General features: G+C 47.6%; 2 protein-coding genes across 2 annotated transcripts in view; both read right to left on the bottom strand.

The window, feature by feature from the left end:
• LOC119441521 (mitochondrial intermediate peptidase) overlaps positions 1 to 13,708 on the bottom strand; it is a 495,739-nt gene that overhangs the window by 196,084 nt on the left and 285,947 nt on the right. The gene's annotated exons all lie outside the window — the stretch shown is intronic.
• The window catches only part of LOC119441520 (short stature homeobox protein 2), a 108,107-nt gene that overhangs the window by 50,248 nt on the left and 44,151 nt on the right, over positions 1 to 13,708 (bottom strand). Inside the window, exon 4 of the mRNA XM_049662730.1 lies at positions 4,087 to 4,144. Coding sequence (XP_049518687.1) covers positions 4,087 to 4,144 — 58 coding nt within the window. The remainder of the gene's footprint in view (positions 1 to 4,086; positions 4,145 to 13,708) is intronic.

The following is a 13,708-nucleotide window of genomic DNA, read 5'->3' as shown; positions in this document are numbered from 1 at the left end:
TCTTTCCTTGCGCCTTTGAGTACTGCAACTAAGATGTAAGACGCGCAATCGTCTGCACACTCGCAAACTTGCGTAAAAGCGCAGTTTTTGACAATTTCCCGGAAGACATTGAAATTAGTGCTGTTTAGATGGTATTGGCAAACTAAGGCAAACTGTGAAACCCCTCCCCCCCCCCCCCCCTGGCAGAGATCCTGGGTGCGCTACTGCTGCAAGCGCGAAAAAAAAAAAAAACTGGTTTGTAAATACGTCGAAACGTGATCAGGTAATGTCTGCAGTTTACAGGTCCTACGACACGCATAGGGTGATTGCTGATCTCGCGGATGACGATCGCATTTTCAGGGAGGCGTAATGCAAGGCGCCCGTGTGCCGTATGATGTTTTCGATTATTTGGAAGCCCCCACTAGCGCCTAACACACCGAGCCGCTTCACGAAATGTGCACAGACAAAACGCGTTTGAATCTCGATACGATGCGAGCTGGGCCTTAAAGTTTCACAGGAGTAAGCATGTGGACTGATATAACATTGTTTTCATGATAAAGATTTTTTCTTTGACGCTCGCAGAAAGCGCGCGATATCCGAAACGGGTTCATTTTCACTTCGGTGGTAGAGATGGCGCGGTTAAGCAAGCGGTTAAGCGGCGCGGTTAAGCAACGCCGGTGAAAAGTGCACAATCTACAGTCCGGCGTCACGGCGTAGCCGGCGTGCCCAGCTGCGTCTGGCGCGCTCAGCGCCACCGGCTCGGAGATAGAACATGTTCTATTTCACGCGGCTGCCGCTAGACCAGAATGCACTGCGCGCTGTAGGGGCAGTGGGCAGAAAGCAAAATGGCGGCTTGCGGCGCTCGCAGTGAAAGCGCGGCTGTGGCTTTCTCAACGTCCGTGGACGATGACAACGCAAGTGAGGATGTATGCACATGTTTCGCTTCCGCTTCTGACGTAGCCGACGCACTAGCACTAGGACTGCGATCTTCTCTGGCTGTCAGGACAAGTTAACGCCATGCCGTGAAGGCAGTCAAACAGCACACGGAGCAAGACCTGTGTATAAGGTTTTTTTTGTGTTTGCGTATGTAAAAAATCACGATGTGCTTTCTTGTCGAACTTGTGTTTATATTTTATGCATGACTGGCCCCTAGGCAACTATGTATGTTACCCACCGTGGTTGCTCAGTGGCTATGGTGTTGAGCTGCTGAGCACGAGGTCGCGGGATCGAATCCCGGCCACGGCGGCCGCATTTCGATGGGGGCGAAATGCGAAAACACCCGTGTACTTAGATTTAGGTGCACGTTAAAGAACCCCAGGTGGTCCAAATTTCCGGAGTCCCCCACTACGGCGTGCCTCATAATCAGAACTGGTTTTGGCACGTAAAACCCCATAATTTAGTTTTAACTATGTATGTTGGTTGTCTGGAATAAAGTGTCTTCTCGTGTAAAAAAAATGTCACAGTTTGGCGCTAAGGGCGAAGCAATGAATGCGATAGCAACACAGCAATGTCATACGAAGTAAGGTGAGCGGCTTTGGTATAGCAATATGAATTGTAGTAAACATGAGCTGATTAAGTAAGCAGGTGTGCTGCGGCGTAAGTAGACCGACATGAAGAGAGACCCGATGACTACGAGAAGGCGCGTGTGAAACGGTGGTGTTGATGAGAAGCGCTTCCTGTGGGCAGCCTGTAGCGCTGCACTGCCGATCTGGGCAGCATTGCATGTGTAGCGTGCGTTGGAAAATGTGGCCCGACTATTATTAACTGAATGAACAAGCGTGGTGTGAGCGCGCAGAAACAAACATGAATAGATCACACTGAATGACTGCAGACAACGACTGTCAAAACGCTGGCAGCAAGCGCATACGCCGCAGCGGGCGAAGGTACGTGTGGTCGATCGCTTCAACGGAAACTGAGCGGCGAATGCACAGCGCATACAAAGATCAGAGCCGTGTGGAGATAAGAGACGGTACGGGCGAGCGACGAGCGCGGTTGTTGGCAGAGTAGAAGTGCGCCCCCCCCCCCTCCCGCGCTCCCTCCGGCGCTGGCTTCCCGCTTGCTTGTGCGTGGGAGATTGAGTGCGTTCGCTCTCCGTGATAGCGCGCGTCCCCGCACGCTTCCGCTCGGGCATACGGCGCGCGGCGAAGATTTTATCTATATGCAACCTCACGGCGACGCCGACGGCAGAAATCCGGTTGAAGTGTCCATATAATTGCTATCGCAATAAAAAAAAAGTGCGCAACTCTGACGGCGCGGGCACATTCTGTCAGAAAGTAAGAATGCGCATGCGCCATGGATCGCACGGTCGTGAAGTTGCGCTCCCACACACAGAGATGGCGCTAGTCTCGCGCGGCGTGCGCGCCGAACTTTAGAGGAGGCAAATTTCTTCCACAGGCTGGCGTGGCTGGCGTAGCGTATCCGACTTCGCCTGTCGTGGCTGGCGCGCCGAAAACGCTGGACTATATCTTGGCCTTAAGGCACGCAGCCGAATTGAGCGCATAGTCAGCCTCGGGTATCGCGCGCGTTATGCGAGCGTCAAGGAATACGTCTTGATCACGAAATCAACGTTTTATCAGCCCACATCGTAGCCCTGTAAAATTTTACGGGCCCAGTTCGCATTGCGTCGATAGATTCAAACGCGTTTTTTTTTTTTTTGATCCTCAGGATCAGAATCATTATGGCTGGGCGGGGGGGGGGGGGGGTTGCTTTGGAATAAGTTCGACCACTTCGGTTCTTTAACGCGCTCTGACATCTTACGGCACACGGGTGCCTTGCATTTCGACTCCCTCAAAGTGAGACCGTCGTGCTCGAAGTCAGCAGTAATCACCCTATATGCCTGCCGTACGACCTTCAAACTGTAGTCATTACCTGATTACTTCTCGACGTACAAACCACTTTTTGCCAGCGCCTGCAGACCTGTAGCATAGAGCACTGCACGGGCTCGGGCTTACCCGAAAGCCCGGGCCCGGCCCGGCCCGTGGGCCGGGCCGGGGCCGGGTAGAGGAGTTTTTTCACGGGCTCGGGCACGGCGTGTGCTTTTTGACCCGGGCCCGGGCCGAGCTCGGGTTTTTTGACGCGGGCCCGGGCCGGGCTCGGGCTTTCTGCGAGTTATTCTCGGGCTTCTCAACTCTGACAAACATGTATTTTTTGGTCTCGGGCCGGGTTCGGGCCGGTTTCGAGTCGGGCTCGGGCCGGGCTCGGGCTTAAGGTAAAGGGGTGGCGGGCCGGGCCGGGCGGGTAACGTAGATTATTTCCGGGCCCGGGCCGGGCCCGGGTCTCGCCACAAAAGTTTTGATCGGGCTCGGGCGGGCCGCCCAATGTGAAAACGGGCCCGGGCCGGGCCCGGCCGCAAAAATCGGCCCGTGCAGTGCTCTACTGTAGCATATCCTTTCGACGCTCAAATAAGCAATTTTCTATGATTCCAGACAGCATTAGATCTGGCCATGAAATCGGTTATATAAGTGAGGAAAACAACTATGGGAAAATTTGATGTACAACACGCAAGATTTCAGTGTTTTTAGTTTATTCTCACTGCCCTGCTGATTGACACCTTTCAGTACAAAGTGAATCCTTGTGACGCAATAAAAACCTACAACTGATGCTGTCGGGGCAGCTGAATGCTCTAGGCAACCAATTTTTGGTACATCACCAAAAGACTGCACAAACTTTGCCACAGCTTTGGCATGCAAACGTACGTGTTAGACTGAATGCACGAGTGAGTTTGTTTTCAAGGGCATTGACCAGCTCGTAGAATGATTCTGATAGATATGAAAGGCCCCCAAGGTCCCTTCTGTCTGTTCTTTAGATTCGATAACGGTTTCCTTGTGAATCTGCCCAGCCAAGTAGATGGTACAGCTGGCAAGTCCTTCTCCAATGAAGAACACTACCATTTTGTTAACACAACAGGCGCGGTGCAACTTCCATACTAGTGCAAGCTGCCCACGTTTTGTTTCTTCGTGGACCAGAATGATGGTCTTTTTGGACCACAAAGCTGTTCGATTGGCGGCCCGGGAATCAAACAGCCATGTGCTTTGCAGCATTACGCCAGCCATAGCCGCTGAGTCACCGCGGGGGGTACGCGAGAAGGGAGGGAAGGAGGCCACTTACTCTTTTGCATCTGGCTCTCGTGTTTCCTGCACTTCGCTCTGCGATTTTGAAACCACACCTGAAATGCAAGAAAGACACAGAGATTCAAGAGAGCAGACTTTGAAGGGTCGATACTGCAACGCATTTTACGAAATGTATCTAGATTTTGTGTTTCTGCCAAATTCGAAAAAAAGAAAAAAGAAACAGACTTGGGGTGCTATGCAGGAAGGCCCGACTTTTGGCAAAGTGCGTAATCTCCGCGAGCTAATCTGATGAAAGAGCTAATTATGTCACTTTATAAAATTCAACCCACAGCTTGCCTCTAGTTTCATTGGCTAGCCCATCTAGGTTCACTGCTATGTTATCAGAACTTCGGCGTTACCTGATGGGTGGACGAAAAAGAAGGAGTCACGTGGTCAGACCGTCGGTGCGTTCTCTTATTTGTTTATCGTTCCAACCAGTGCATTACCTGTGCAAGTAAGTTGTAGAAAAAGTGTTATATTTTAACATATTAGAAAGAAAGGAATGTGTTGGTATGAGAATGGGCCACGTCTGCAATGCTCGCATTGGACAGTGGATAGACATTATACTGTTCGAAACAGGACACATGCCCGTGACGCCCCCCCCCCCCCAAAAAAAAAAAAAAAAAAAAAAGGTATTGGTGTGGCAAGCATAGACAGCGGGACAGTTACAGTATTGCGATATTGCGTTGATAATAACCGGCGCTGGCGCGTAGCATTGTCCTGTGTTTTGTGCTTGCGGCGTGCAGTGGGGTTCGCATGTGTGGCTTTATCTCGACATTTTGTTGTCCAATGCTTACGCGCGTCCCCGGCTATCTTTGTTCACTGACTGCCATCTAACAAACTCAGGCAAGCGAGAAGCTCGGGGCAACCTGCATACCTTCCGCTCGATTCTACGCCACTATTTCTTATCATCCACCGTTCATGGAAAGCTGACGCGATTGATAACGTGGCGGGGCATCGCTTTGACCGCCGAGGAAGCGTGGAAGGAAATAGCATTTCGGAATAGCACCTATTCAAAGATGTTACCCGGGAATAAACTAGGGAGAAAATATTTACAGGGGTATATTTGCAAGTACCACAAACACTGGCTAAGACGGAAGCCAATGCACGTAAAAACAAGGCACGTCGTTGTCTTCATCAAGTGGCCGCTCTCATTTTCGAGTGTCACGTAGCAATATATTACAGAGATCTAACTTGTCTGTAAAAAATAAATATAGTATAAAGTATATACTATATATACTATAAGTAACTATAAATATCGTATAAAGTATATATAGTGTAAAGTATATACTATAAAGTGTATAGCAATGCTGGTAGCGACGTCCTATAACGTTTTGTCCAGCTGCAACGCATTTGTAATATTTCGTGTTGCTTGAGTGTTCTGACACTCTCCCCAAAAAAAACAGCTGGTAGAAAATAACTGCTATTTTGTTACCGATCACTTGTATTGCTAAGCGGCAGCTTTGCAATTACCGACCGGAGCAGTCAAGCGGTCGGATGCGAAATCAGGGCAGACCGAACTCACTGCAATTTTTAATACGTTTTTGTAAAATGATTGAAGACAACAGTTCAGTGTCCATTGCGGGCTGCAGTGCAGTTGTGCAAATTTTGTGCAGCTGTGTCAGTGTCTGTCCAGATGCTCAGATGAATGCAGCTAGCTGCAAGCAACATGTTCCCGATACAGCCATCCATAAAAGTGTCTTAGACTCAAAATTGGTAACGTGAAAAATTCACGTAGCGTGTAAGGGCATCGGGATAATTTAAATTTAATATAATTATAATAATTGTTTTCGTACGAGTATCTCCATTACTTGGTCTGTTCAGCTACGTGACACTGCTTTGGACCCTGTTCCACAGTAACTGCTTACCTCTACGGAGGACATCTCGTATGCAGAAGATTATTGTGTGCTCAGGCGAGACGAAATACGCCTAATTCATTCTCATATGAATTTAAGAAAAAAAGAAAGCCACCTCTTAGATCCTGCAAGAGTTACTCGCTCCCCAAAACCTTTTGTCTGTGTTAAAAGTAAAAAAGAGTTAATAAACTGATTAGATATTGAATCCAAGAGAGAAAGATTTCTTTAGATAGATGGGCTTTCTCATCATAGTTCTAGGCTCTATTTGCATATCTCAAGCACTGCGCCCAAGAATTCGCGTGATTTAACGGTTTTCTGATTCATGCAGTAGAAGGGGCAAGACTATTTTCTAGGGGAACTTCGGGAGCGGATAGTGGGCGTTGACTGCCCGACATGTTGTTTATTTATTGCGAGGTGGCAGAAAGAACGAGTAACATCAATCTGCTCGCACGAGTCGGTGCGCCCGCGCGCGGCCGAACATAATCTGACGCTCGCTCGCGCGCAAAGGAAAAAAAACATTGAAAATAACCCTCCAGTAAACACCAGCAAAGTCGGAGAAGGTCTAGTTTTTGTGATAGACAACCAGTGCGGCTGCAGGAAGCTGTATTCCCAAAATATGCAGGCTGAAAATGTTGCGGGTAACGGATTCTGTTCACACAAAGAAGAAGCAACCGACAAGAGCCATACACAAGGGCAGTCGGCTGCATAATTGTTGGAAACCTGGCGGTCATGCAAGTGGCCTGCTCTGTTTAATAACGGGTGTCATGACAGGGGCCTCACGGTGAGTCGGGGCTTAACCTATACTCGTCAATGGCAGCTTCAAAACCCTTGTGCTCGCAGGAAAAGGGCGCGAAGCTGTAAATAGGCGGACCAATTCATGAGCCCATAAACGCTCCTGCGAATGCGGCGGGGAAACATCACGCCCCCGACGAAAGAAAGAAGAAAATAAAAGAAACAAAGAGAGAACGCAGTGCGTGAGGGGAATCAGCCGCGTCAGTGGGAAAACGGAATAAATTGAGGAGGCGGCGTCTGAATGATTACCCGTTCCCTTGTATGCCGACAGGACGCCGACCACTGAGAAAGCGCTCACTTTATTACGTCCGTATAGCTGGTGGGGCGCTTAAATCCCAATTTGGTAATGAATAGAGATCGGTAGCTGTGAACGAAAATGCAGCGCCGATGCCAGCGAGAGAACACGGAGGGGAGTTATGCAAATACAGTCGGGGTCATAAAAAGGGAGTCGCGGCCCAGTGCGAGGGATTACGGGAACGGGGGCGCGGAAGATGGAGCCGGAAGGGAAGAGTGCCCGTAAAAGCGGGGAGAGGACGACGGCGTCAGAAAGCCGGACAACGATGGCCTAATTGAATTCCGCCATTAAGCGTATTATTCGCGGCAACAGAGCGCGCCGAGAACATCGGACGACGTCGCTCTGGTGGGATACCCTGGGAACGCGAGCAGACGACGCGCCGTGGCAGCTGGCCAGCTTTCAGCGGCCGCTCGCAGGGGGCGTGATGTGCGCTTCTTGCGCCAAGTTGTGCCGCCGGCAGTCCACTAGCTGATTGGCTGCCGGGAGTAGTTTCACCCCTTACCCCACCCTCCGATTTCTCCTCGCGTTTACGCCTGTCTCTTGTAGTTCCTTTTCTTCCCACTTTAGTTGCAGCTTCCTTTTTGCCTCGCTATACTGTCTTTTGCCGCTAAGAGACGTCTGCTCCGGCAATGGTATTCGAGGCGCAATGAGATATATAAAAGCTACGCTGATCTTTTCGTTGTCGTGCAGCTCCCATTTTTCTTTCGCTGAGATAGGTGTATGTATGAGGAACGGGTTGGCGTTTTGTATTAAACGGCGCCATTCGTAAGAAAGCTTCTACAATTCATTCTTAGAGCGCCAGAAAGCGGTCACCGCACTCCATTCAGCGTGAATAGCTGTTGTTACGTGGGCGGCCATGCCCAGAACACGTGCAAATGCATGGGAAACGGCGTGCCTAACGATTTCGCTCGTCAACATGAACAGACGTGTCCGATGCGTGGGTCCGAGGAATGTGCGAAACCTGCCGTGCCGCCTTGCATCTCACCCCCGTTGGGAACGTTCTTCTTCTTTCTGGGGTTTTACGTGCCAACACCAGTTCTCATTATGAGGCATGCCGTAGTGGAGGGCTCCGGATTAATTTTGACCACCTGGGGTTCTTTAACGTGCCGTACAACGCAAGCACACGGACGTTATTGCATTTCGCCTCCATCGAAATGCGGCCGCCGCGATTCGATCCCGATACCTCGTGCTCAGCAGCGCAACGCCTTAGCTTGCTGAGCCACCCCGGCGGGTGCTGGGAACGTTCACTCCATTACGACCACCAACCTTCACTGATGTCACCCACCCTCGCTAGTTCGCTTGGTTTGCCCTGTCCTGACGTGGGGGGCAGGAGAGGGGGAGAGTGCCCGGATGGTGGAGGGTATGAGAAAGCCAGCAAGCAGCCCCGTGGAGAACACTTTTTGCTTTGCCATAGTGTGCAGGTGCATGTACGCTGAACGTTTCTTGTGTTTCCTTTGGAACACACCGCTAAACTTCTGTTATTTCTTTTTACGTCGCCTCGTCTTCCCTGCCGGACTCTCTCCGATGGCCAACCTGGTTCGAGCGCCAAGCAGACGCTGTTGAAGGTTTACCAAACCCCGGCCCGTAACACTGTTTAATGTTGGGCTAGTGCTCAGGATAAGACGAAAGTATCCTTTAGCCTTATGTTTAAAGGTGCAGTTCCGTGGCAGTTCGGGAAGGCAGGTGGTGTTCCTCAAGGCCAGAAAGTTTGGGAACTCCTGTTTTAGGGTAACAGAATGGGCGCCAACGGAAGAGGAATGCAGCCGAGGACGCTATAGGATAAGATAAGAAGAATGGTGCAGGATAGGCTAAGTAGGATTATGGGGAGTGATGCGATTAGAAAATATTCAGGCATAGGATGGAGTAAGTGTTATCCTTGCTGAAACTTTGTGGCGACATAGAATCCAATCCAGGTCCGTCTACCGAACAATTATTAAAACTTCTTGATGGCCAAAAGACTATGAATAAAAGATTAGATGCGATAGATTTGAAACTAAAGAAGGTTGAAGCATCAATGTCAGTCGTTAAGGGACTGGGTATAAAGTATCCAGTCTCGAAAAAACTGTTCAGGAATTGGAAAAAAAGGTTAGCAAGTTTTGAAGACAGAAGTAGGCGAAACAACCTTCTGGTTTTTGGAATCCCTGAAAGATCCGATGAAACACAGGACTCACTTGAATCAATTGTAGTTGAAGACATGCTCAAAAGTAAACTCGGTGTAGAAGTCAATTCTGTGGAAAGACTGCATAGAATAGGGCGCACGCAGCCAAATAAACCAAGACCGGTAATTTTAAAATTCATAGACGACCGGGAAAAACGAAGTGTGCTGAAAAACTGCTTTAAGCTGAAAGGAACTGGTTTTTCAGTGTCAGAGGACTTTTCGGCAGCCACCAGGCAAATCCGTAAGAACTTATGGGATAGTGCATCCGATAACAGGAAAGCAGGCGCCAAGGTGAAACTGACATACGACAAGATTAAAATTGATAATCAAATATATGAATGGGACAGTCTTAACATGAAAATGGTTCCCCGTGGTCGGCGGAGCAGCAGGCTTCGTGATAAACAGTGACGTAGAAGCGAAATGGCACAACAGTTTCGATGTCTGAATATAAACGCCCGAAGCTTAGTAAATAAAGCTGTCGACCTGGAAAGTGTAGTAATGGCGCACAAACCACACGTGCTAATAATACCAGAAACTTGGTTACACACAGATATTAATGATTACGAAATAACACCACCGGGCTACAGGATATACCGTAATGACAGAGATTCCCGGGGTGGCGGTGTCGCCATTTTGTTTCAAGATTCTCTAAGTGTGATGCGATTGCCCGACGTCAAGGGAATCGAAAGTGTAATCGTTAAAGTTTTTCTAGATGAGCTCAATATTGTCATTGGGGTTTTTATCGTCCACCCAATTGATGTGACGAGTTTGTGAATCAATTAAATGAATTTTTGTGTATGTATAAAACTAATGCTTGCAACTTACTAATAGGTGGTGATTTCAATTTTCCTATGGTGAATTGGGCAGAAGAGTTTCCTGATGCCCTCTCAAGTGCTTCCATACCTTTTCTTGATGTTTTATTGTTCCATGATCTGACGCAGTTGGTAAAAATACCCACTCGTATTCAAAACGACTCTAGCACAATTTTAGATCTTTTTCTTGTAAGCAGAGGCATATGCCGCCGTAGTCCAGATGTGCAAATATATGATGGCATTTCGGACCATAAAATAGTGTCTCTAACCATCCAGCTATGCTTTGAGAAGAAGTTCGATAAAGTGACGAGCATTGTACCTGTGTTTTCGCGTGCTAGTGACGTGGACATTCTAGACACTTTAGACGATTCTTTTTCTTATTTTTTTTTACCCGCCGTGGTTGCTCAGTGGCTATGGTGTTGGGTTGCTGAGCACGAGGTCGCGGGTATGAATCCCGGCCACGACGGCCGCATTTCGATGGGGGCGAAATGCGAAAACACCCGTGTACTTAGATTTAGGTGCACGTTAAAGAACCCCAGGTGGTCTAAATTACCGGAGTCCCCCACTACGGCGTGCCTCATAATCAGAACTGGTTTTGGCACGTAAAACCCCATAATTAAATTAATTTCTTATTTTTCAACATTTTTCGAACAAAATGAGTGCACTGTCGACAAATTGTGGCGCGTCTTCAAGGACATGGTGATAAAATGTATTAATAATTTCGTTCCACACAAGCGCAAGGTACTAAACCAATCAAACCCCTGGATGACGAAGGAAATCGTACGCCTAGGACGTAAAGTAAAAAAGGCAAGAAAACAGCAAAAAACTAGACCGTCAGTGTCTGGCCTAAACAAGATAACTGAGATGGGTATAAAGCTAAAAGACCGTTTGAAGAAAGCGAAAGAAAAAATGTCACAGTTTCGCCCTAAGGGCGAAGCAATGAATGCGATAGCAACACCAATGTCATACGAAGTAAGGTGAGCGGCTTTGGTAGCAATATGAATTGTAGTAAACATGAGCTGATTAAGTAAGCAGGTGTGCTGCGGCGTAAGTAGACCGACATGAAGAGAGACTCGATGACCACGAGAAGGCGCGTGTGAAACGGTGGTGTTGATGAGAAGCGCTTCCCGTGGGCAGCGCGTGCGAAGGGACACACCTGTAGCGCTGCACTGCCGATCCGGGCAGCATTGCATGTGTAGCGTGCGTTGGAAAATGTGGCCCGACTATTACTAACTGTGGTGTGAGCGCGCACAAACAAACATGAATAGATCACACTGAATGACTGCAGACAACGACTGTCAAAACGCTGGCAGCAAGCGCATATACGCCGCAGCGGGCGAAGGTACGTGCGGTCTATCGCTGCAACGGAAACTGAGCGGCGAATGCACAGCGCATAAAGGTCGGAGCCGTGAGGAGACAAGAGACGGCGTGGGCGAGCGACGAGCGCGGTTGTTGGCAGAGTAGAAGTGCGCCCCCCCCCCCCCCCCCGCTCCCTCAGGTGCTCGCTTCCCGCTTCCTTGCTTGCGCGTGGGAGATTGAGTGCGTTCGCCCTCCGTGATAGCGTGCGTCCCCGCACGCTTCAGCTCGGGCATACGGCGCGCGGCGAAGATTTTATCTATACGGAACCTCACGACGACGGCGACGGCGACGCCAACGGCAGAAATCCGGTTGAAGTGTCCATATAATTGCTATCGCAATAAAATATCACAGCGAAGACTTGAAGAATTTCCTTCTAACGTCACCAGATAAGTTTTGGCGGTACCTTTCGCCCAAAAAAAGTCCAGTTTCAAGCATAACGATAAACAACGAAGTAGTAAATTATAAGCGGGAAATAGCAGAAGCATTGAATGACTATTTCTGCTCAGTTTACACGTCTGATGATTACCTTACCCCCGATTTTGATGACGAAATCACAGCTATCGAGGATGTTTCTGTCTCCGGAGAAGGCGTATTGTCACTTCTTCCCAACCTAGATCCTAAGAAATCACCAGGGATTGATGCTATACCGAACGCCTTCCTTATCAGGTATGCTGAGTGGTGTGCCAAGTATCTGTGTTTGATTTTTAAAGCCTCACTTTCACGCGCTGAACTTCCAAACGATTGGAAGCATGCTAAGATCACACCGGTACCTAAAACCGATGATCACTCGCTTGTGTCCTCTTTCAGGCCTATTTTCCTGCTATGTTCTGGTGCGAAAATTCTTGAACATATAATTTTTAAACATCTTACCTTATTTGTTGAAAGGAATAACATAATTAGCCCTCATCAACATGGTTTTCGGAAAGGATTCACAACGGTAACCCAGCTCGTTGGGACAATCCATCACCTTGCGGCAGTGATTGATATGCATAGTCAGGTTGATATTATATTATTAGATTTTGAGAAAGCCTTTGATCGTGTGAGTCACCAGAAATTACTGCTTAAACTCAAACCAATTTTGAAAAACGATACTTTACTTGCGTGGATAGCAGCATATCTTTCCATGAGAAGTCAATGTGTAACAGTGGATGGTGTAAACTCAAACTCAGCGCGCGTGAAATCAGGTGTTCCACAGGGTTGTATTTTAGGGCCACTTTTTTTCCTGTTATTCATTAATGACATCGTACAAAACGTATCTGTAAAAATAAAACTTTTTTCGGACGACTGCATACTATATCAAGAAATTCGCGGTCCGAGTGATCATGAATCTTTAAACACAGCATTAGCCACACTGAACACATGGTGTATAAATTGGCAAATGACAATTAATTACAAAAAAAAACAGTCGCAATGAGAGTGACGCGAAAAAAAAAACAATCGCTTTTGTTTACTTGCTCATGCTCTATCGGAGGTCTCTGCACATAAATACTTGGGAATAATACTCACATCTGACCTAAAATGGAATTACCATGTCGAGTACATCGAAAAAAGGGCCATGAAAAAGCTTGGTTATCTAAGGAGGAGGCTTGGAAATGCCACGCCGGACATAAAACTTCTAGCATACAAGACATTTATTAGACCATCGTTAGAATACGCAGCAGTAGTATGGGATCCCTTTACTGCGTTCAACATAAAAAAACTAGAAAGGGTTCAAAGAAAATCTATCCGATATGTATTTAATAGTTATAGCTGGCAGACGTCACCCTCACTCCTCTTGCAAAGGGCGGAACTTGAACAACTACAAAGAAGAAATACGGAAAGGTTGAAATTCTTTTATTTGGTTTTTCATGGAAAGATTGGACTTGACAAGACATTATATATAAAACCCGCATCTGAAAGTGCAGTGCGCTTTTGTCACTCTAAGAAAGTCATAGATTTTATAAATCGCACTGATACGTACAAAAATTATTTTTTTTCCAAGAACAACCCGTGAATGGAATTGTTAACCAGCTGATGTTGTAGGGTGTGAAACAGTTGATTTATTTATAAATGCACTGAGGAACCGATCCTGATTTTTTGTTCCTGCAGTAAAAATTGTATAATGATGCATTTCATTGTAGAAAATGGAAGGTTTTTCTCTGTGTGCAGTTACTTTTCTTTTTTTTTCGCTATGTCTTTGTGATGTATTATGTTGCAACTTTTTGTCATCAAAAATTATGTATGCCCACTCCTGCTTAAGGCCTGGTACCCAGGCTAGCAGTGTGGAATAAATAAAAAATAACGCTAGGCATAGTTATTTGGAGACGGCTGGGACAGGTATTCGCCCTGAAACCGACGCAAATTATTAG

This window comes from Dermacentor silvarum, chromosome 2, assembly GCF_013339745.2.
Source record: "Dermacentor silvarum isolate Dsil-2018 chromosome 2, BIME_Dsil_1.4, whole genome shotgun sequence".
In the NCBI taxonomy this organism is placed as follows: Eukaryota; Metazoa; Arthropoda; class Arachnida; order Ixodida; family Ixodidae; genus Dermacentor; species Dermacentor silvarum.
The sequence above is the reverse complement of the archived record's forward strand: the minus strand, read 5'-3'. Positions and strand labels throughout refer to the sequence as shown.